At 37.9% G+C, this 21,576-nt stretch overlaps 1 protein-coding gene across 1 annotated transcript in view; it reads right to left on the minus strand.

The window, feature by feature from the left end:
- Positions 1 to 21,576, minus strand: part of obscna (obscurin, cytoskeletal calmodulin and titin-interacting RhoGEF a) — a 45,639-nt gene that overhangs the window by 9,939 nt on the left and 14,124 nt on the right. Inside the window, exons 26-67 of the mRNA XM_016446125.1 lie at positions 21,142 to 21,408; positions 20,227 to 20,493; positions 19,840 to 20,106; positions 19,482 to 19,748; positions 19,101 to 19,367; positions 18,655 to 18,921; positions 18,302 to 18,568; positions 16,915 to 17,184; positions 16,515 to 16,793; positions 16,110 to 16,367; positions 15,536 to 15,802; positions 15,053 to 15,319; positions 13,714 to 13,980; positions 13,243 to 13,509; positions 12,898 to 13,164; positions 12,439 to 12,705; positions 12,057 to 12,323; positions 11,668 to 11,934; positions 11,290 to 11,556; positions 10,901 to 11,167; positions 10,501 to 10,767; positions 10,101 to 10,367; positions 9,665 to 9,931; positions 9,291 to 9,557; positions 8,903 to 9,169; positions 6,461 to 8,797; positions 6,086 to 6,143; positions 5,832 to 5,947; positions 5,587 to 5,696; positions 5,232 to 5,432; positions 5,060 to 5,154; positions 4,644 to 4,809; positions 4,546 to 4,611; positions 4,335 to 4,442; positions 3,894 to 4,058; positions 3,623 to 3,781; positions 3,175 to 3,352; positions 2,963 to 3,076; positions 2,557 to 2,724; positions 1,874 to 1,976; positions 1,666 to 1,795; positions 1,472 to 1,580 (exon numbers count right to left, since the gene is read on the minus strand). Coding sequence (XP_016301611.1) covers positions 1,472 to 1,580; positions 1,666 to 1,795; positions 1,874 to 1,976; positions 2,557 to 2,724; positions 2,963 to 3,076; positions 3,175 to 3,352; positions 3,623 to 3,781; positions 3,894 to 4,058; positions 4,335 to 4,442; positions 4,546 to 4,611; positions 4,644 to 4,809; positions 5,060 to 5,154; positions 5,232 to 5,432; positions 5,587 to 5,696; positions 5,832 to 5,947; positions 6,086 to 6,143; positions 6,461 to 8,797; positions 8,903 to 9,169; positions 9,291 to 9,557; positions 9,665 to 9,931; positions 10,101 to 10,367; positions 10,501 to 10,767; positions 10,901 to 11,167; positions 11,290 to 11,556; positions 11,668 to 11,934; positions 12,057 to 12,323; positions 12,439 to 12,705; positions 12,898 to 13,164; positions 13,243 to 13,509; positions 13,714 to 13,980; positions 15,053 to 15,319; positions 15,536 to 15,802; positions 16,110 to 16,367; positions 16,515 to 16,793; positions 16,915 to 17,184; positions 18,302 to 18,568; positions 18,655 to 18,921; positions 19,101 to 19,367; positions 19,482 to 19,748; positions 19,840 to 20,106; positions 20,227 to 20,493; positions 21,142 to 21,408 — 11,064 coding nt within the window. The remainder of the gene's footprint in view (positions 1 to 1,471; positions 1,581 to 1,665; positions 1,796 to 1,873; positions 1,977 to 2,556; positions 2,725 to 2,962; positions 3,077 to 3,174; positions 3,353 to 3,622; positions 3,782 to 3,893; positions 4,059 to 4,334; positions 4,443 to 4,545; positions 4,612 to 4,643; positions 4,810 to 5,059; positions 5,155 to 5,231; positions 5,433 to 5,586; positions 5,697 to 5,831; positions 5,948 to 6,085; positions 6,144 to 6,460; positions 8,798 to 8,902; positions 9,170 to 9,290; positions 9,558 to 9,664; positions 9,932 to 10,100; positions 10,368 to 10,500; positions 10,768 to 10,900; positions 11,168 to 11,289; positions 11,557 to 11,667; positions 11,935 to 12,056; positions 12,324 to 12,438; positions 12,706 to 12,897; positions 13,165 to 13,242; positions 13,510 to 13,713; positions 13,981 to 15,052; positions 15,320 to 15,535; positions 15,803 to 16,109; positions 16,368 to 16,514; positions 16,794 to 16,914; positions 17,185 to 18,301; positions 18,569 to 18,654; positions 18,922 to 19,100; positions 19,368 to 19,481; positions 19,749 to 19,839; positions 20,107 to 20,226; positions 20,494 to 21,141; positions 21,409 to 21,576) is intronic.

Raw genomic sequence — 21,576 nt, forward strand, 5'->3', positions numbered from 1 at the left:
GTCACATTGCCTCACAAGCAGCGCAAAGAGCCACTTGGCCCTATCTGCAGCCAGGCTTGAGTCTTAGCACATAACCAGCTTTGAAGATGGACGTGGCATGTTAGCGGAGCATGCACTGACCGGGAAACCATGAGAACATGTATATAAACAGATATGTGGAACAGACAAGGAGAAGAAAAGAGACAGAAAGAAAGAAAACTGGGAAAGTAGCATGCATGCAAAATGCTGAGGCATCTGTGTGAAGACACTTACATGATGATTTTGATCAGACCTTTAGTCTCCTGCTTTGTGACTATAAAGGAAATGGGATGGAAAGTGTGTTAAACTGGATGTGGAAATGCACATGATTGACAAGTGTTCAAAAGCTGCTTATGAACCACGTAATGTATAAATGAAAACATATAACCACAAAAGGTATATTAAAGAAAATGCATGATATGATACTGTATACTGTACGTATGATATATGAAGTAGCATGCAATTTTATTTAATACCAAATGAATTAAAGACAAATAAAATGAAACCTTACACTACAGTTCCAAAAATTGGGGTCAGTAAGATTTGTTTTTGTTTATTTAATTAATACTTTCATTTAGCAGGGACACATTAAATTGAACTAAAACAACAATAAAGACATTTATAATAAAAGATTTCTATTTCAAATAAATGCCTCAAAACACTCAAAACTTTTAAGTCTTCTCAATTTTAGAATTTTCTATTCATCAAAATATCCTGAAAAAAATCAGCATATTAGAATAATTTCTGAAGGATCATGTGACACTGAAGACTGGAGTAAAGGCTGCTGAAAAATCAGCTTTGCCATCACAGGAATAAATTACATTTTAAAATATATTAAAATAGAAAACAGTTATTTTAAATTGTAATAATATTTCACAACTGTTTTACTGTATTTTTATTTTAAATAAATATAGCCTTGATAAGTATAGCAAAACATTTGTAAAAAACATTAAGGAATTTTACCGACCCCAAACCTTTGAAAGGTATTGTATATGTACATATAAAAAATGTAATATTATAATGTAAGTAAATGTTTCCAATGACATAATGCAATGCAGATGCCTCTATGAAGATGGCCGATGAAGTTTTTGATAATTTGAGTGATCCCATCAAAGGTTTCTTCCAGACCAAGAAGCTCTTGAAAATGGGAAACTGTTGGTGAAATTCAACACTACATAAAAGTACATTTTATCAATACATATGATTTTAATTTGAAAATGGTCTCCAGACTACAGAGCTAGTTGTTAGAGGAGTGGAATGGATATTCAGAAGATCTGGTGTTCCAGTGACAGAACATGAGGAATGGGTGGGAAGTCGGAGTTGGGAGATGATTGTGGTATGTGCTCCTTCAAAGCCTACCGGTGCCCACCAACACATGGTGAGACTTAGTGGCCAAATACACACCTTCTCTGCCTTAAACAGCAATTGCGGTTCACATTCCTCTTCATCCTACCTGGAGTTGGGGTCGTTTGTGATTGCTTTTGGGTCCTGACTGCCACAGGTAATGGTGCTGGAGGGCAGAGTTCAGCTTTACACTTGGCACTGCCCACTTCATTCTGTAGCTGTATCATAAACACAGAGAAAAAGTATATAATGGGATCCATATATGATATAAAGTCATCAAAAAGTAGCAAAAGACTCTGATACCTCACACTGGTATTGACCTAGATCTGCCTCTTCAGCTCTCTTTATAGTGAGAGTGAGAATTCCTGTTTGGACATCAGATTGAATCTGGTGTTTCCTGTTATCCTCAAGCTGAATGCCATCCTTAAACCACCTGTGCATATAGACTGTCTGAGCTTTTTTATGACCATATAAATGCCATTACATTAATATGAGTGAATGGAACCAGTACCTTATTGATGGTAAAGGATCAGATTGTGTGGAGCACCTGAACTGCACATCTTGTCCCTTTACAAGCACTGAGTTCTGTAATCTGGTTGTAAAACTTGGAGGCACTGTGGGAAACAAAAACCTTTTTCTCGATTTTTGCTAACCTATTCTTTACTGTGTCACCTTTAAAACTTCTTACACTATCATTCAAAAGTTTGGGATCAGGAATATTTTTTTATATTTTTGAAAAGTTTCTTATGCTCACCAAGGTTGCTGGATCAAAAATACAGGAAATAAGTAATATTGTGAAATATTATTACAATTTCAAATAACTGTTTTCTATTTTAATACATTTTAAAATGTAAATTATTCCTGTGATGACAATGCTTAATTTCCAGCAGCCTTTACTCCAGTCTTCAGTGTCACATGATCCTATAGAAATAATTCTAATATACTTTTTCGATGCACAAGTAATTTTTCTAATGATCAGTTTTGCAAATATGTGCTGCCTAATATTTTAAGGATTAAATGATGAAAAGAAGTTTTTGATCAACATACGTAATACATCCTTCCTGAATAAAACTATGTAAAAAAAATCTTACTGACCCCAATTTTTGAACAGTAGTGTAAATGCAAGACATGTGTTTGGAAATAAATACAAACATTATAACAGATGGCCATAATAACAATTTCTCAAAAACTTACCATCAATCATGATATTAGCCAGAGTGCTTGCATTCCCTGCATGATTGGTTGCATAACACATGTATTGACCAGAGTCCGCCTCTATGACACAAGTCAGTACAAGATAACAAGCACCTAACTGTCCTTCTGATGTAATGTGATGCTCGTCTTCTTTCACAGCATGACCATCTGAGGACAGCACATCAGCAGAACCCATTTATACACTATGTAAATGTTAACTTTCTATATTTATACACACACATACACTGAACAAAATTATAAACGCAACACTTTTGTTTTTGCCCCCATTTTTCATGAGCTGAACTCAAAGATCTAAGACTTTTTCTATGTACACAAAAGGCCTATTTCTCTCAAAAACAAAAGTGTTGCGTTTATAATTTTGTTCAGTGTAGATAGTATTATTCACCTTTATACCACTTTATTACTGGTTTTGGTGTGCCAGTGACTTTGCAGACCAGTTTTACAGTTTGTCCAAGCTTTGCTGGATAGTCAGTAAGATGCTGCTCAAAGCATGGGACAGCTGTAAATATAAAACAAAGAGGTGTTGCAAAAATGCAATAATTTCAAGCAGTCAAAACAGATTTATTCTTAAGTTTGCTCTTCTGTGTCCTAACTTACTCCAAGTGGGCTGTTTGCTGCGCTGCTGAAGGTCTCTCAGATCTTTGAGCCAGGAGAGGCGGAAGAGGATGGATCGAGCTTGCAGAATGATTTTTCTCACCATTCCCCGGTGCTCGTGCCAAAGACCAAATGACCTGTCATCTCCTTCCACTGTATCCTTTACATCAATATCACTCAGCTGTGAAGAAAGCAAATGCATTTGGAATGGATGTGAAATGGACTGCAGTGATTAGTGCTGCCATGATATACATGATATTACATGTGCAGTGTACTATATGCATATCTTTTCAAATGCAAGGTGAACCTTTTCATTGAACAGCATTTAGATTGAATTTCATCAGTGACATTTAGCTACAGTATGTTTTCAGTAAGACAGCATGTAGAATGGACTGTAAAAGTTCTGCATTACAAAAAAATGCTATACTAATAAATGCATATCTGATTATGCCTTCATCTTATTCTTGAATATGTAGGCCTCAGTGTATGTGCCAAGTTCTCTCTTCGGCTTGCAGAAGACAACACAATCTTTGAAGAGAAAGACGTGGCGGTGATGTCCTCTTTGAGAGATTTTGACCTCAGGAATTTCCTCCCATACTGTAAAATGGCCCTGGAAACACATTGACACTATCATTAGCGGAATGATACCTTCCAATCCTTACTCACACTTGTCACCCTGTCAACCAGCAAACAAAGAGGTTCAGGGTATAATGATACAGTACCTGTCTAGTGGGTTCTCCAAGTCCCTTGAGAGGTGCAGGGTAATTCTCAATCATGGACAGATGGTGCAAGTTCTCTGCACGCCAAGGCAAGCTGGAAACAATGGCAAAGGCATCCTCCAGCAGGCAACAGTTCTGTCCGCTTTTTGCTTTGTTCCTGATCAACTCCTAAAAAGACAAAAATGGAAGCTGCTAACAAGCTGTATTGAAAGCAATAATTACGACTTTTTAAATATTGTTTTGTTTTTTGCTGTTTGTGTGTGAATATATTTAAACAGACTGACCCCAACTTTTGAATGGCTGTTGAATCTAATTCATATATATATATATATATATATATATATATATATATATATATACTGTATCCTGGACGACATTAGAGACAGACTGAAGTGTGTGTGTGTGTGTGTGTGTGTATTAAAGAAAATGATTAAGCTACCACACCTTAAGTACATTTTTGTATGTTTGAATTCTCTCCATGGGTCTCTGCAAATACGTGCTAACGCTGAAGACCTGGGTATCCAAATGTGCCAACTCTGTGTTTGCATATTGCTGGAACACAGTAGAAAAATAATTTTGGTTTATTTTAAGATACTTCACATAATTTAAAAGAAGGATCATTTTCTGCCAAACTTAAAACAGTATGTGCTCTTGCCTTGAAGAAATGCTGTGTGTTTTTGTCTGAGATGCAAGCCTCGGCTTGGGGCAGGCCTGTAATGAACTGGAGAGAAAGAGATGTATTTACCATTCATGGAAACTTGCAATATCTCTGATATTGCGGAATATGTACTCTTTTTGACTTAGGATGGTGAGAGGAACTTGAGAGCTTGTCTCTAAGTATTGTAAATGGTGCTCCACAAAGAAGTTCATCTCGCGCACAAAATTATTCTCACCATCAAGGAGTCCCTTGATCAAGCGACTGGAAATAATAAAAAAAAGCATCAAGTTAGTCAATTTAGGGTTTCACAAAACCTAATAATAAAATAAACAATAAAGACATTGTTATTTGTAATCTGTGCATCCTTAAGTGGAGCTGAAATAATGAAAAAAATACAAATACATAAAAATTCTATATATATGAAAAACTTAAAACTAAAAACGTTGTAAGACTTTGTAAGACTTGTAAGTTGTAAGACTTTGAACTTCTGGTAGACTTGAGTCTGATTTACCTTTGGATCAAACTGTGCTCATCCTTTGTAAAAACTGTTTTGCCTTTCTCAGCGGATTCTTTTGTCTCTGCTTCATGGGCCAATGAAAATATTTCCTTAGAGAAAAAAAATGAAATATTATTAAAATAATGTAACAACATTTTATACCATTTATATACACACATCAATTCACCCTTGTCTTCTTTTCTAGGTACGCAGGGGATACCCAGCCTTGACGGGATGGTGTGATCTTGGTTGGCTTTGTACGGACAAGCCACCTCACAGGATGGGCTGAGTCCAGGACCTCCACAAACTGGCCTTCCTTTAGTACAAAAGCCTCTTTGTTTCCTCCCAGAGGCTGACAATCACTTTTGGCTACATAAATATCAAAGGTCTACAAGGTGACAAACACATACACTCCATATAAGTGCATTTGATGATTTAATTTTCACTTGTTTCTAAAGCACTCTGAGCTACAATATGTACAATAAGTTCCAATAATTGAAGTTTATTATTATTATTGTTAATTTATTATAAAAAGTTGCTACCTCTCCTCTATCATCATCTCCATCTGACTCAGAGAACGACTCAGCATTTGCAGAGGACTTGTAGGAATGCATGCGTTTGGGTGAGGGTGTCTGGCTCTGTGAATCGCCACCTATGCCAAATACAAACGCAACAATACAGAAGTCCACAAGGTACAGCATATCGAGCTTCTCAAACTGCTATTGTTGCATATTATTAAATTATCTCTGAGCTTTAAAACATAACTTGTAGTACCAATAGAACTGACCTTTCACTTTTAGCTGGTCTGTATTCTTTGGGGATTGTACACTAATTATTTTTTCTTCTTCACAAGTCTGAGTAGTAGAAGCCTCAGTTTTTGACTTCCCTGCCTCTTTACCTCCTCTATTTGAGAACATATTCATTTAAAAAAAACATTGCAAAGTATTATTCCAAAGTACAAATAAGTGAAAAATGCTCTTACACTGCCATCATTCTTTATAATTAAGAGCCCTTGTGAGGTCTTTACGATGTAAAACTTACCTAGATTGGTATTCTGTCTCAACATCTGGGGCTGTGTCATAATCTGAGTAACAGGATACTAAAGAGGATGCAGAATTACAAAAAACAAAAAAGTTCAGCTGCTACTGATGTGCAAAATTCTATTACTAATCACATTTTCCAGTTGTTTCTTTTTTGTTTAATTTTTATTTATTTATTTAATTTTAGATCATTTTTTTCTTTTCCGATTAGCTACCATTAATCAGTCATAGAACATGACATAATACATGGAATAATTATTGTCTTTAGTGGCATCAGCCAGAAGTTAATGTCAGTGCAGACCTAATCTTGCTTTTATTATATAGCATAAAAGTATAATAAACACTTTGAAACAGACAGAATATTTAGACAACTCACTAGAGCTGACTGAAATTAGACTTCTCCTTTTCTCCTGGATCTTGCTGTAGGTGTCATCTGCCGGTAGGTCATAGGCGAGTCTCAATGACTCCTCTTCAGTGTTAATTGTTGGCAAAACCTCTTTCTCAGAGACCATTTCTGTACCTGGTGTTTGTGCAGTCTGAATTGTTTGTGATGGCTTCTGTGGTTTACCCACTATCACATTCCCATTGTAACTAATTGCCCCAAAATTGTTTGCAACTTCGCATGTGTAGATTCCAGCATCTTTGTTTGTAAAGCTGGAAATTTCTAGAAGACACCTACCATAGGCATTATGGATGATTTTGTGCCTTTCCCCAGGCTTGAGATCTACTCCATCTTTAAGCCAACGCACAGTGCTTATTTTACCTTCCACAACACACTCTAGGAATGCAGTGCCACCAAGATCAATATTCTGGTTCTTGAACACTTCTTTAAAGATGAGCCGCATGTCCTTTCTAGTTTTGTAGCCCTTGAAAGCAGCTTGTATTTTAATCGCAGCCTCAAGCATCTCTGGCTCATCTTCAAAGTCTATGTCTATACCAGGACCACCTTGTTCTGCTTTTAAACTCTTCTGTTTGTCAGAATCCACACTTGTGATCTGCTCTGGCATCATCTCCTCAGGTTGAGTGTTCGATCCTCTGGAAACATCTTCCTTCTGTCCTTCAAGGACAGCCTCCTTCACATTTTTCTGATCTTTATTGTCCATGTGTGGCAAGTTTGGTTCAACTTCCTGTGATGCCTTCTGCACTTCCCTAAAAGATATTGTTATAGCTTTCTCTGCAGGAATTATTTGGTCTCTTAACTGCTGTCTTGTAATGCTTGGTGCCTTTTCCTTAACATGCTTTGGTACTTTTACGTTATGTTCATCTATGACCTGCTTCACATTTTTCTCCTCTCCGCTATCAATGTGTAGTAAGTTTGGTTCCACTTCCTGTGAATCCCTTTGCACATCCCTAATGGACATTGTTGTAGCTTTCTCTGCAGGAATGATTTCTTCTTTAAATTGGCTTGCAATTGCAATATTTGTTGCTTTTCCGGTAACATGCTTTGGTACTTTTCCATGATGTTCATCCACAGCCTGCTTGACATGTTTCAGTTCTCCACTATCAATGTGTGGTAAATTCTGTTCACCTGCCTGTAATTCCTTCTGCACATCTCTAACGGGCATTGTGGTGTCTCTTTGTGCACAAAGGATTTGTTCTTTGGGTTTCTGGCTTGTAATTGCAATACTTGGTGTTATGGTACCATGATGTTCATTCATGGATTGAACCTTTTCAATTTCTGATCTCTTTTCAGATTGGATATTTTGATTTTCATATGCTGCATTCTTATCCAGTGATTTCTGTTTTGGTTCCTTCTTTTTATTTGTATGCAGGGCAAATTCTTCCAACTCTGTTTCCTTGTTCACAATTTGCTCTTTCTTTGGTTCCTTGTTTACAGTTGATTTCTGTTTGATATACTGATTATTTCTTTCTAAATGACATGGTTGTTCCTTAGATGATTCAATGTGTTTCGCTGGTATCTCTTTGAAGACTGGGGTATTTAAGCCATGTTCTGATTTCTTCAAAGTGGTATTCACAGTTTGTTTTATGTCCATATCTTGGATCTTTGCTTCCAAAACAAAGGGCTGCCTTTTGGTTTCAACATGTAGCTGGGACACATTCTCTTTAGGGAGTGACACTGTTAGGTCAACATGCTTTGATGCCTTTGTGGTCTCCACAGTAGCCTCAATGACAACATCTTGTTCCTTGCCTCTCTTGTCAAGAGTTGGCTCTTTAACACTGTGCTGGTCTTGGAGTGAATCATCTGGATGTGTTGTCTTACCCTTTGACCGCGGTGGAGGCAGGGGAACGTCTCTGGGTGGTTCCTTGCTCTGTTCATTTGTATCTATGCTTGGAGTTTTCTTTTGAACTTGCCCTGAGATCTCTTCATTTTGCTGGTCCACAGAAATCTTAGTAACCCATTTGGAATCTGTGTCCAACTCCTTTTTTCTTTGTTCTTCAGGTACATTTGTTGCAAGAGAAGGAATTTCAGGTTCTCCCATGGTGCAACTAGACTCATTGATAACCATTTTGGAACTCACATCTTTTCCCTTTTGTCTCACCAATGATTTTCTCTTGACTTCCTGGTCATCTGTCAGTTTCTCACAGAGATCCTGGAAGTTAACTTCTGATGGCTCTAAGATAGAGACGTCTGATTCCTCAATGACTGCAGCTTGTTTCTTATGGACTAAACCACTGTGTGTTTCTTCCATAATGTTTTTTCCTTTTATTCTTGGTGGGGCTTGAGGGATGTCTTTAATTTTAGGTGGAGCTTCTGGTGTAAAAATATAGGAAATGCAATAATACTTGTTTTGAATTCTAAGTAAAGTTTTAAGCAAAAACTGAAATTTGGCAAAAATGGAAATGAACATAAATGTACCTTTTACAACAACAGAAGCTGTTGTCTCCATCCTAGCAGCACAGCATTTGTAGACACCACTGTCCTGACATTTTAAATCATGGATTTGAAGGTGTAATTCAGAGCCATTCTGTTTCATCTCATACTTGTTTCCTGGTTTTAGCAACACTGATCCCTTTTTCCACTGCACGGCAACTCCAGGTTTTGAGAGCTCACATTTCAGGAATGCAGTTTCACCTTCTTCAGATTCAAGGTTTTGAAGGTTCTTGCAGAAGAATACAGGTTGCCCTGTGCATGCGAAAAATAAATAAATAAATAAAGTGTGGTTTCTTCCATGTATGAAAAAAGTTCTACATGGACAAAAAGTTGGAAATTGCAGATACATGTTTCACTAAAATAATATCTGTACCTGTCACTTTAACTGAACCATTAGTTGCCAGGCTTCCAGCACAGCATTTGTAGACCCCACTGTCCTGAGCTGTTACTTCATGGATTTGAAGCTGTAGTTGGTGGCAATCCTGTTTAATCTCATATTTTTTACCTGGTTTAAGTATTACTGCTCCCTTCTTCCACTGCACAGAAACTCCAGGTTTAGAGAGCTCACAGTGAAATGTGACTGTCTTACCCTCCTCTGCTTCTTGGTTTTGGAGCTCCTTAGAGAAGAACAAGGGATGTTCTAGTGGGGGAAAACAAAAATATGTTTACATGCCTAACAGAAAAAATGGACAAATGAATAGACTAATTAATTCATTCCTCTGTTACATCTATAAAAAAATCACTCACCCTTTACCACAAGAGAAGCAGTTGTCACCATACTACCAGTACAACATTTATAAGAGCCACTATCATCACTTTTCAGGTCACGTATCTGGAGTTGTAGCACACAGCCATCTTGTTTCATTTCATACTTGTTTCCAGGTTTTAGCAAAACTATTCCCTTCTTCCACTGCACAGCAACTCCAGGTTTAGAGAGCTCACAGGTCAGGGTGACTGTCTCACCTTCCTCTGCTTCAAGGCTTTGGAGGTTCTTGCAGAAGAATATTGGTTGCTCTGGACATGGGGAAATAAAAATACATTTCATGTTTCTACCATTTGTGGCTATATTCACAAATCATGTGCTCTTAACGAATTATCATAAAGTGCTGATTTAATAGCAATCAATGTTGTAAGAGTGCTCTACATGGAAAGAGTACTTTTTCACTTAAACATGTTTTTATACCATTCACTGTAACAGAGCAAGTAGTCACAAGGCTTCCGACACAACATTTGTAGGCCCCACTGTCTTGAGTTGTTAGCTCATGGATACAGAGCTGTAGTCGACGGCCATCCTGTTTTATCTCATATTTTTTACTAGGTTTCAAAAGCACTGTTCCCTTCTTCCAATGCACTGAAACTCCAGGTTTAGAGAGCACACAGTACAATATGGCTGTCTTACTCTCCTCTGCTTCTTGGTTTTGGAGCTCATCAGAGAAGAACAATGGCTTTTCTTGAGAGGGAAAAACAAAAACATATGGTGTCACATGTTCAACAAAAACAAATATACACATGAACAGATTAATGAATTCATTTTTATTTCAAAAGTCAAATTGTGAAAAATGGTATTTGCATAATTCACTTACCTTTTACCACAAAAGAAGCAGTTGTGACCAGGTTTCCAAAACAACATTTGTAGTCCCCACTGTCCTGGACTGTTAGCTCATGGATCTGAAGCTGTAGCTGACGGCCATCCTGTTTTATCCCATATTTTTTACTAGGCTTCAAAAGCACTGTCCCCTTCTTCCACTGCACTGAAACTCCAGGTTTAGAGAGCACACAGCACAATGTGACTGTCTTACCCTCCTCTGCTTCTTGGTTTTGGAGCTCCTCAGAGAAGAACAAGGGATGTTCTGGTGAGGGAAAATCAAAAATATCTACATCTTTACATGCTCAACAGAAAAAAACTGGACACATAAACAGTCCAAAAAATGGTTATACCAAACACCATACTTACAGATATCACACTTGAATAACTTCACTCACCTTTTACCACAAGAGAAGCAGTTGTGACAAGGCTCCCAACACAACATTTGTAGGCCCCACGGTCCTGAGTTGTTAGCTCATGGATCTGAAGCTGTAGCTGCTGGCCATCCTGTTTAATTTCATATTTTTTACTAGGCTTTAAAAGCACTGTTCCCTTTTTCCACTGCACTGAAACTCCAGGTTTAGAGAGCTCACAGTGCAATGTGACTGTGTTACCCTCCTCTGCTTCTTGGTTTTGGAGCTCCTCAGAGAAGAACAATGGCTGTTCTGGAAGGGGAAAACAAAAATATCTCTGTCTTTACATGCTCAGCAGAAAAAAGTACGTATGAATTCATTAATTATGTCAAACATCAAAGTATGGAAAAATTGTATTTGAATAATTCACTCACCTTTAACCACAAGAGAAGCAGTTGTGACAAGGTTCCCAACACAACATTTGTAGGCCCCACTGTCTTGAGCTGTTAGCTCATTGATCTGAAGCTGTAGTTCACGGCCATCCTGTTTTATCTCATATTTTTTACTAGCCTTCAACAAAACTGTTCCCTTCTTCCATTGCACTGAAACTCCAGGTTTAGAGAGCTCACAGTGCAATGTGACTGTGTTACCCTCCTCTGCTTCTTGGTTTTGGAGCTCCTCAGAGAAGAACAATGGCTTTTCTGTAGAGGGAAAACAAAAGCATATATGTCTATAATCTATTCATGTGTCTATTTGTTTTCTATTGAACATATACTTTATATTAAAAGTGGGCATGTGAATAATCCATTTACCTGTTATTACAAGAGAAGCAGTTGTGACCAGGTTCCTAGCACAACATTTGTAGGCCCCACTGTCCTGAGCTGTTAGCTCATGGATCTGAAGCTGTAGTTTGCGGCCAACCTCTTTAATCTCATATTTGTTACTAGGCTTCAAAAGCACTGTTCCCTTTTTCCACTGCACTGAAACTCCAGGTGTAGAGAGCTCGCAGCACAATATGGCTGTCTTACCCTCCTCTGCTTTATGGTTTTGGAGCTCATCCGAGAAGTACAATGGTTTTTCTGTAGAGGGAAAACAAAAGCATACATGTCTTTAATCTGTTCATGTGTCAATTTGTTTCTTGCTAAAATTAATCAATTCTTATGTCAAAGGTCAAAATGTGGAAAATTGGCATTTGAATGACCTTTTATCACAAGAGATCCAGTTGTGACCAGGCTACCAGCACAACATTTGTAGGCCCCACTGTCCTGGACTGTTAGCTCATGTATCTGAAGCTGTAGTTGACAACCATCCTCTTTAATCTCATATTTTCTACTAGGCTTCAGCAACACTGTTCCCTTCTTCCACTGCACAGAAACTCCAGGTTTAGAGAGCTCAGAGCAAAATATTGCTGTCCTACCCTCTTCTGCTTCTTGGTTTTGGAGCTCCTTGGAAAAGAACAAGGGATGTTCTGTAGAAGGCAAACAAAAAGTATGCATTCATGCTTTACTGAAAGACAACTGGAAAGATAAAAAAAGATTAATGATTGAGTGATTTTTATGTCTGAATATTTTTATGTCCCTTACCCTTTACCACAAGTGAAGCAGTTGTCACCAGACTGCCAGCACAACATTTATACGAGCCACTATCTTCATGTTTCAGGTCATATATTTGAAGCTGTTGCAGACAGCCATCTTGTTTCATCGCATACTTGTTGCCTGGCTTTAGCAACATTGTTGCCTTCTTCCACTGCACAGCAACTCCAGGTTTAGAGAGCTCACAGGTCAGGGTGGCCGTCTCACCTTCCTCTGCTTCAAGGCTTTGGAGCTCCTCTTGGAAGACAACTGGTGATTCTGGAGAACACCAAATACATTTTTAACAATTTCTACTACCTGAAATAAAGCTAATCTTATGCTGGATCGCTCCATACTTACTCGTTTTCCTATCCAGTGCATAGATTGTTGCATCTCTACTTTTCTGTATTTTATTCAAGAGTAAGTCGATTGAACAATTTTGTAGAATTTTCATTATAGAAAAACACATACCTTTCACATCGATAGCTGCTGTGGTCACCAAGCTACCAGCACAACATTTGTAGACACCACTGTCCTGACTGTTGAGCTCATGTATCAGAAGCTGTAATTTACAGCCATCTTGCTTCATCTCATATTTGTTTCCTGGTCGAAGCAAAACAATTCCCTTCCTCCACTGCACTTCCACTCCAGGTTTAGAGAGCTCACAGCTCAGTATGGCAGTCTCACCCTCTTCTACTTCTTGCTTTTGGAGCTCCTCACAGAAAAACAGAGGTTGTTCTGGATGCAGCAAATAAGTATGTTAATTGATGTGTACTCTAACAACTCATCTTGGAAGCTAAATTGAATATACCATACCTTTCACTTCCAGAGAAGCTGAAGTCACTAGACTACCAACACAGCATGTGTAGACACAATTGTCTTGGCTTGTGAGCTCATGGATCTGAAGCTGCAGTTCACTACCATTCTGCTTTATTTCATACTTCCTTCCAGGCTTTAGCAGCACAGATCCCTTCTTCCACTGTACGGCAGCCCCAGGTTTGGAAAGCTCACAGCAAAGGAAGGCAGTTTTGCCCTCTTCTGCTTCTTGACACTCAAGCATCTTGATGAAGTACAAAGGATGTTCTGAAAAATAAATTGTAATCTTTCAATTATTCAGTCTTTAGGAATTAAAACGTCTTTAATAAATAAGCTAATTTGTTTATGTTTATGTTATTTCATTTTGTTTTTATTTTTAAATATGTATTTTAATATTGTACAGTAAATCAGAAGAGGGCAAATACTTTTTCACAACATCATAGTATGGCCCTGTAATTTCACGATTCTCACCTTTGACTACAATGGATGCTGTGGTAACCAGGCTTCCAGAGCAGCACTTGTATGTGCCACTATCCTGACGTGTCAGGTCATGGATCTGTAGCTGTACTTTGCAGCCATCTTGTTTCATCTCATATTTGTCTCCCGGTCTCAATCGTATTGCTCCCTTCTTCCACTGCACTTCAACTCCAGGTTTAGAGAGCTCACAGCAAAGGAAGGCTGTCTCGCCCTCCTCTGCTTCCTGGTTATGGAGTTCCTCACAGAAGAAAAGAGGTTGCTCTGAAAAGGGAAAGCAAATTAACTAGATTAGCAGGAAATGGTTTCTTTTAGTCTTTCGCTAAATGGTCTTACTTAAACACCAATGACAGATGAATATCCACGCCTTAAAGGGGTCATATGATGCGATTTCAATTTTTCCTTTCTCTTTGGAGTGTTACAAGCTCTAGGTGCATAAAGAAGATCTGTAAAGTTGCAAAGACTAAAGTCTCAAATCCAAAGAGATATTCTTTATAAAAGTTAAGAGTCAGCCACGCCTACCTAAAACGGCTCGTTCTAACATGCCCCCACATATCTATGTCACGATGTGGGAAGATTTGCATAACGCTGCCCAAATGTTCACGCAAAGAAAGGTCTCACCTCATTCGGTGTCCTTGTGTCTCTTTGTTTGTTTCCTTTGTGTCTCTCTTTGTGTTTTTCGTTTCCATCTCTCACTATAATTTCCTTTCCCCTCTAGTCCCCTCATCAGGGAACTCCCTTAACTCAACTTTAAATTCAGGTCGGCGGGGCATAGAGGAGAAACAGTAATGTACAGTATGTGGAAAATAATGTGTTTTTTGAACCTTAAACCACATAAACACATTTCATTACACCAAATACACAAAATAATGTTCTTTTTAGCAGCATCATATGACCCCTTTAATTAAAAACCTATATTATAATTATTATACACAAACTCTGTTGCAAACATTTAAGGATGCACTGATAGTAAAATTGTTGACTGATACCAACAAATTATTATTTTCATTATACGGCTGATAACTGATACATGATCAGTATTAAAATTCTATATATTTTTTTCACACTAAAAGTAAAACATTACAAACTAAAATGAATAGTTTTAAATGCTACAAATTAATTTATGCATCACAGCATTATAATGTACATTATGAAAATGAGATTTGCTAAAGATTACATTTAATCATGTTTTATAACTATTAGTGTTTAAAGTGATCTACATTGAATGTAAAAATAGGGGGAATGAGCACGAACAATAAAATATCCAATATCGACTAATACTACAACAACGAATCTAAATATATACCATAACCGTATTATTATTGTGCATTCCTACCTTTAACAATAATATTAGCCCGTGTCTCTATGTTGCCAGCACAACATCTGTAGGTACCACTATCTTGACTTGTGAGATCATGGATCTGAAGTTGTACTTCATTGCCCTCTTGCATCATCTCATACTTCTGTCCATTCTTCAGCAGCATTGCCCCCTTTTTCCACTGTACTGCTACTCCAGGTTTAGAGAGCTCACAGCACAGGAACGCTGATTCACCTTCTTCTGCTTCTTGGTTTTGGAGCTCTTCATGGAAAAATAAAGGACATTCTGTGGCACAAGGGAAGAAGAAACAGTCGTAAAACAAATGTTCACAATGCAAAAAAACATTATTTAATGAATTATATAAAGTACTAAGTGCAATTAATGCATTTTATAAAGTATTACTGAATATTTCCACTCATTCACTGACATTCAGTTCACGCATAGATTAAATCCTCCCCATCAAATGAAATATATATAGACAAGCAATTATTTTGGTATTACCTTTTACAGTAATACTAGCCCTTGTCTCAATGCCATCGGCACAACACCTGTAGGCCCCACTGTCTTGACTTGTGAGGTCATTGATCTGTAGCTGCAGCTCACATCCATCCTGTTTCATCTCATATTTGTTACCAGGCCTAAGAAGAACTGCTCCCTTCTTCCACTCAACTGCAACTCCAGGTTGAGACAATTCACAGCACAAGAAAGTAGTCTCACCTTCTTCTGCTTCTTGGTTTTGGAGCTCCCGGCAGAAAAACAAAGGACGTTCTGAGAGTAAGCAAAGAGCCCCTTAGGTATACGTGACAATTTCACAATTTCCTTCTATGAAACAATACTTCAAAATTGTATTATTGAAATATGAAGTACTAGGAGAACCAATTAACAATAAAAAATAGGTAATGAATGTATGAATTTAAAAATAAATCATGTTTCAAACAAAGACATACTAAAACTGATAATTTAATTTATTTTTAAATAAATATATCAAATAATGATTTATTTTATTATTTTATTAAAAGTAATAGATAAAATAATAATCTTTAAAGTTGGAGCAAATGTTTCAAGCTGTTCCTACCTTTGACTGTAAGAGTAGCACTACTCTGCATGTCTCCTGTATCGCACATGTAAATCCCAGCATCCTCTTTTCTGACTTTATGAATCAGAAGAACATTACGTTTCCCGTGTTTCAGAGGTTCATACTTTTCCCCAGAGAGCAGGGTTACATTATTTCGTTTCCAGGTGACAGGTGTGCAGGTGTCAGAAGTCACACAGGATAGGGTGGCAGAATCTCCCTCAAAAATGATCATGTCCTTCAGTCTTTCCTCTATGAAAACTACAATGAGAGAATGCACTTTAGAGTATGCAGTTAAAAGGATACATTACATTTTGGTATATCCTTTTATCTTATATATCAGTTCGTCTGCTTGTTAATAGTAAATAAATGAAAGAAATTATTTGCAATAAGGATTTTTACACTCACCTGCAGGTTTGCTGTTCACGCGAAGACGAGCAGAGGTCTTTTCATTTCCCACCTCAAAGGACACATCACCTGACTCTTCGGTTGTGGTCATAGTGAGCACTAAGTGATGTTCTCGACCACAGATACTCATCTGGTTCATCTCGTTCTCCTGAAGTTCATTGGAACCAAGCCACCAAATCCCGTCAAGGATGTTCTCATGTGAAAGCTCGCACACAAAGTGTGCGCTCTCGCCTGCAGTAACTGTCAAGTCACGCAGTCCTTTCACAATCCTCACACGCTCTGGAAAGGAACCGAATAAAGGAACACCTCTGTTGTGAATTCACTGGAGTCCTTGGAGTTTATGTTTGAAGGCAAGCTACACTTTATTATAAACTTTTTATGTAGGTTTGTTTTGATTTACCCATCACTCTGAGGGTCGCAGAGGTGTTCTTGCCTCTGACACTGCATGAGTACACGGCAGCATCCTGCACTCTCAGTTTCCTGATTTCAAGCTCCTGAGTTGAACCTTTACGGTGGAGGGTATATCGCCCACCCTGTGTGATCTGATTTGCATCTTTTCTCCAAGTCACTGGGGCATTATCGCTAGAGAGCAAACAACGAAACAGGACAGAATCCCCCTCCATTGCTTCTTGACTCTCAAGCTCTTTCTCAAAGAACACAGAGGCAGCAGCTGTGAGAGGTTTAAGAAATATGATCTCAACAACAGCTCAAAAGTATTTTGAGAGAAAAATTGCAAATTATAAATCATGTTGGAATGTTAATTGGTAGAGTTTATGATATGATATGACACTGTGTGTGTATGACCCTGTGATTCATGAAGGGTATCATACAGGGTTCATGAAAGGATCATGAGGGTATCAATAATGGTGGAAATGGCTGAGGTTCAGTTGGGGGACCCTAGCTGAGGAGTCAGGAGAGATTTTTTTCATTATTCCATGGCAATTTTGAGATTACCTGATCCTATTCAAATAAAAAAATAAGCATTAAGCTTATGCTCACCTAAGATGCATTTATTTTAAAGGAAATAGAGTAATATAAATATATAGAATAAAAAATATAAGTAATATTGTGAAATACTATTGCAATTTGAAATAACTGTTTTCTTTTTTACTACATTTTAAAATGTAATTTATTCCTGTAATGGCAAAGTTGATTTTTCAGCCGCCTTTACTCCAGTCTTCAGTGTCACATGATCCAAACTCAGAAATCATTCTAACATGCATCTATCTAATAATGATTTGCTGCAAAATAAACATTTCTTATGAATAATGAAAACAGTTGTGCAGCTTAATATTTTTGTATACATTAAAACATTTTTTCTTTGATGAAAAACAAGTTATCTATATCTTTGATGAAAAACAAGTTATCTATAAAAGTTTCTATTTAACAAGTTAAAAAGAAATCTTCTGTAATGTTATAAATTAAGAATTCAAGAAACAAACGTGTTAATTTTATAACTCATACAGCTTTCTTGAGGCTATTTTGTGGAAACAAAATCCTCATAATTTTCCTTAAAAATATAACTAGTTTGAATCAAAATGGCATCCCACCTCTAAATTCACTATCTGGTCCCCCACATTCTATCATTTCCAGCCTTGGGTATCATAGAGTGTTTACAGCACTGTGAAAATGTTGTCAAGGTAATGGGTGTAGACACAAACAGGTGTCTTTAGACAACATTAGTTAATTTGCAATGACAAAATCTGATTTGACTGAATCCGATTATTCAAAAAATCTTGTGTGCACCCATTGAGAGTGTGTACCCATTAAAGTGGCATTGGACCTACCCCTAACATTAACTTCAGCTGTAGTCTTCTGGTCTCCAACAATGCAGCTGTATTCCCCAACATCCATGGGAAGAACGTTTTTAATGTGTAATTCGGCAACCAATCCCTCCTGCTTGATCTTGTATCTAGTCCCATTGCAGAGCTCCTCGTCCCCTTTTAACCATGCTACTGGTACCCCAGCTTTGGACAGCTCACAATGCAGAATAACAACACCTCCCTCAGGAGCCTCTTGGTTCTTCAGGTTTTGTTTGAACGTTACTGGTGTGGCTGAAGAGTAGCACAGTAACACGTTAGCTCGTAGTGAGCTCAAGCGACAATAAAAGCTCAATTTTCTCTAAAACTTTCATCCATACCGAATACTCGGATCGTGGCTTTGGTCTTCTGCTCCCCACAAATGCAGCTGTAGACTCCACTGTCTTCAGGCATGGCCTTTGTGATGATCAGCTCCCTTGTAACATCATGTTCTCGGATTTGATATTTATACCCTGACCTAAGAAGCTCTTCCCCCTTCCTCCATTCAACAGGACATCCAGCTTTTGAAAGCTCACAGTGCAACACGAGTTTATTTTCTTCTTCAACTTCCTGATTTTTCAACTTGACTTTAAAAGTGATAGGTGGAACTGGAAACGTTAACAAAAAGGTATAGGTATGCCAGATTATTTTACTACAAAGCCATGCAGGCCCTCAAAGCACAGCAAAGCTGAAAACTACAGCACAAGAAGCAATACAGTGTAATAGCAGCAAGCCAAGAAAGACAAAATGTGCCAAGCTGCCGCTGCAAAAAGACTGCATGCCTTACCCTTCACGGTTAGCTCAGCAGTTGACTCAGAATCCTTGGTTTTACACGAATAGTTCCCAGCATCACTTGCTTCAACATTACGTATGACCAGTTTGGTGAATGTACCCTCTTGCTTCATTTCATATTTGTCATCAGGCTTGAGAATAACTCTTCCTTTTCTCCAGTCGACTTGAGCACCGGGTTTAGAGAGCTCACAGCTAAACACAGCTTGCCCACCTTCTTTGGTTACTTCGTTTTGAAGTTCTCGTTTAAAAGTGACAGGTAGAGCTATGAAAACCATACAAAATGTATTCAAGTTCCAAAATCCAAAAGAGGAAAGTTACTAAGTAATTGCAAAATTAATGAAAGATCAAGATCAGATCTTGCAGTATTATAGCGTACCCCTAACTTTGACCTCCGCTGTCGTTTTTTCCTTTCCGGTAATGCAGCTGTAGAAGCCGACATCTTCAGAGTTTACATTTTTAATGAGAAGTTCAGCAATCCGTCCTTCAGTCCTCATCTGGTACTTTTCTCCAACCTGCAGCAACTCTTCACCCCTCCACCATTTCACCATAGCTCCCGGTTTGGAAAGCTCACAATGGAAAGCAACTGTGTTGCCTTCCACCGCTTCTTGATTTCTCAAGTTTTGTTTGAAAGTGATCGGGAGAGCTAAGAAATCGCAAAAAATATCTGGGTCACCTAAGCAGAATATTTGACCTAAAAGTCTGCATTTATTTAATAAATTGCTTAAGTTTTGTACCATTGATTTTAACTGTAGCTATGGATGTCTGATCAGGGCATACACAAAAGTAGACTCCACTGTCTTCAGGTATGGCTTTTCTGATAACGAGCTCCATTTTAGTTGCTATCTGTCTCAACTGAAACTTTTCTCCATGCTTTAGGACTTCCTCTTCCTTCAACCACTTCACATCAGCACTGGCCTTAGAGAGTTCACAGCGCAATGTGATGTTGTTCCCTTCTTCACCCTCTTGATTCTTAAGTTCTTGTTTGAAAGTGATGGGGAGAGCTACACAGATCAGTAAAACGATGAAGATGTTGCATGATCTGATAAGCTTTTAATTTCTAACAACAAATTAGGTAATTCTTAAATGCAGGAACCTGCATATGAAAACATCTTGGATCATACCATTAACTTTGATGGTAGCTTCAGTCTTTTGATCTCCACATATGCAGCGATACACTCCACTGTCTTCTGGTTGTGCCTTCCTTATTAACAACTCTACTGTTGCTTCTTTCTGTCTCAACTGATATTTTTCTCCAGTCTTGAGCAGTTCTTCTCCTTTCCACCACTCTACTCGAACTCCAGCCTTAGAAAGTTCACAGTGCAGATTGACACTGTTCCCCTCCTGAGTTTCTTGGTTCTTCAAATTTGTTTTAAAGTTAGCAGGGAGTCCTTTAGAAAGCCAAGAATTGAGTAAGCCTGTATTCATGAAGGTTATAGACTAGCCAAAAGGGTGAATGTTGTGTCTTTCCATCAGCAAAGAGCTACAAAAAATGTACCAGTGTATACTTTTTGTGCTTGAGAGCAATCACCTTTAATAATTACATCAGGTAAAGTCATCAAAGAAATGTCATCTATTGAGGTTCATTTTATTGATGTATTATGTATACCAACACACCACAGATCTTTATAACTAGCCCATGCTGTAATGAAAGGGTCAAGATAAAAAAATAAAGCCTACCTTTCTACTGTAGTTTTAATCAACTAATAATAAATAAAGGGATTTCAGATAGCAAGACTCTTCTGATGTCAAATAATGAGTGTAATTTGAGGGTATGAATCATCATGTAATGAAAATCCAACAGTGATCTATATCACTGTTGAGAGATTAATTAAACCTGTGTACGTGGCTGATGTAATGTCATGACAGAGTGCTATTGTAGCTGTGGAAGAAAAGGACATTTTTAATGAAATGGAAGAACTGGATCACTCAACGCTAGACAAAAATCAAATGGCGATGAAAATGAAATGCATATGAAATCCATAATGTCAGAAAATTCAGCAGTACTTTGTTTATATTTATAACGGATTGGATCTTACCTTGAACTGTCAATTCGGCTGTCGATTGTGAATCTTTGGCTTTGCAGGTGTAATTTCCCGCATCACCCTCAACAAGATTATTTATCAGCAGTTTGGTTAATCGCCCCTCAAGCGTCATATGATATTTGGCTCCGCTTTTCAGCATCACTCTACCTTTCCTCCACTCAACTGGAGCACCAGGCTTTGAAAGTTCACAGGTAAATACTGCACTCTCACCCTCCGTAGATATCTGATTCTGAAGCTCTCGTTTGAAAGTAATTGGAAGGGCTGAGAAAACATTGACAGGTCTTTTAATATGAACAATTGAACTCACAGGCAGTAATCATATGATATATACTGTACACTACCGTAAAAAGCTGCAGAAAGTATGATACTTTTTTTTCGGATTCTTTGATAAGTAGAAAGTTCAAAAGAACAGTATTTATTTGAGAGATC

This window comes from Sinocyclocheilus anshuiensis, unplaced genomic scaffold, assembly GCF_001515605.1.
Source record: "Sinocyclocheilus anshuiensis isolate Anshui unplaced genomic scaffold, SAMN03320099.WGS_v1.1 scaffold107, whole genome shotgun sequence".
Taxonomy (NCBI): domain Eukaryota; kingdom Metazoa; phylum Chordata; class Actinopteri; order Cypriniformes; family Cyprinidae; genus Sinocyclocheilus; species Sinocyclocheilus anshuiensis.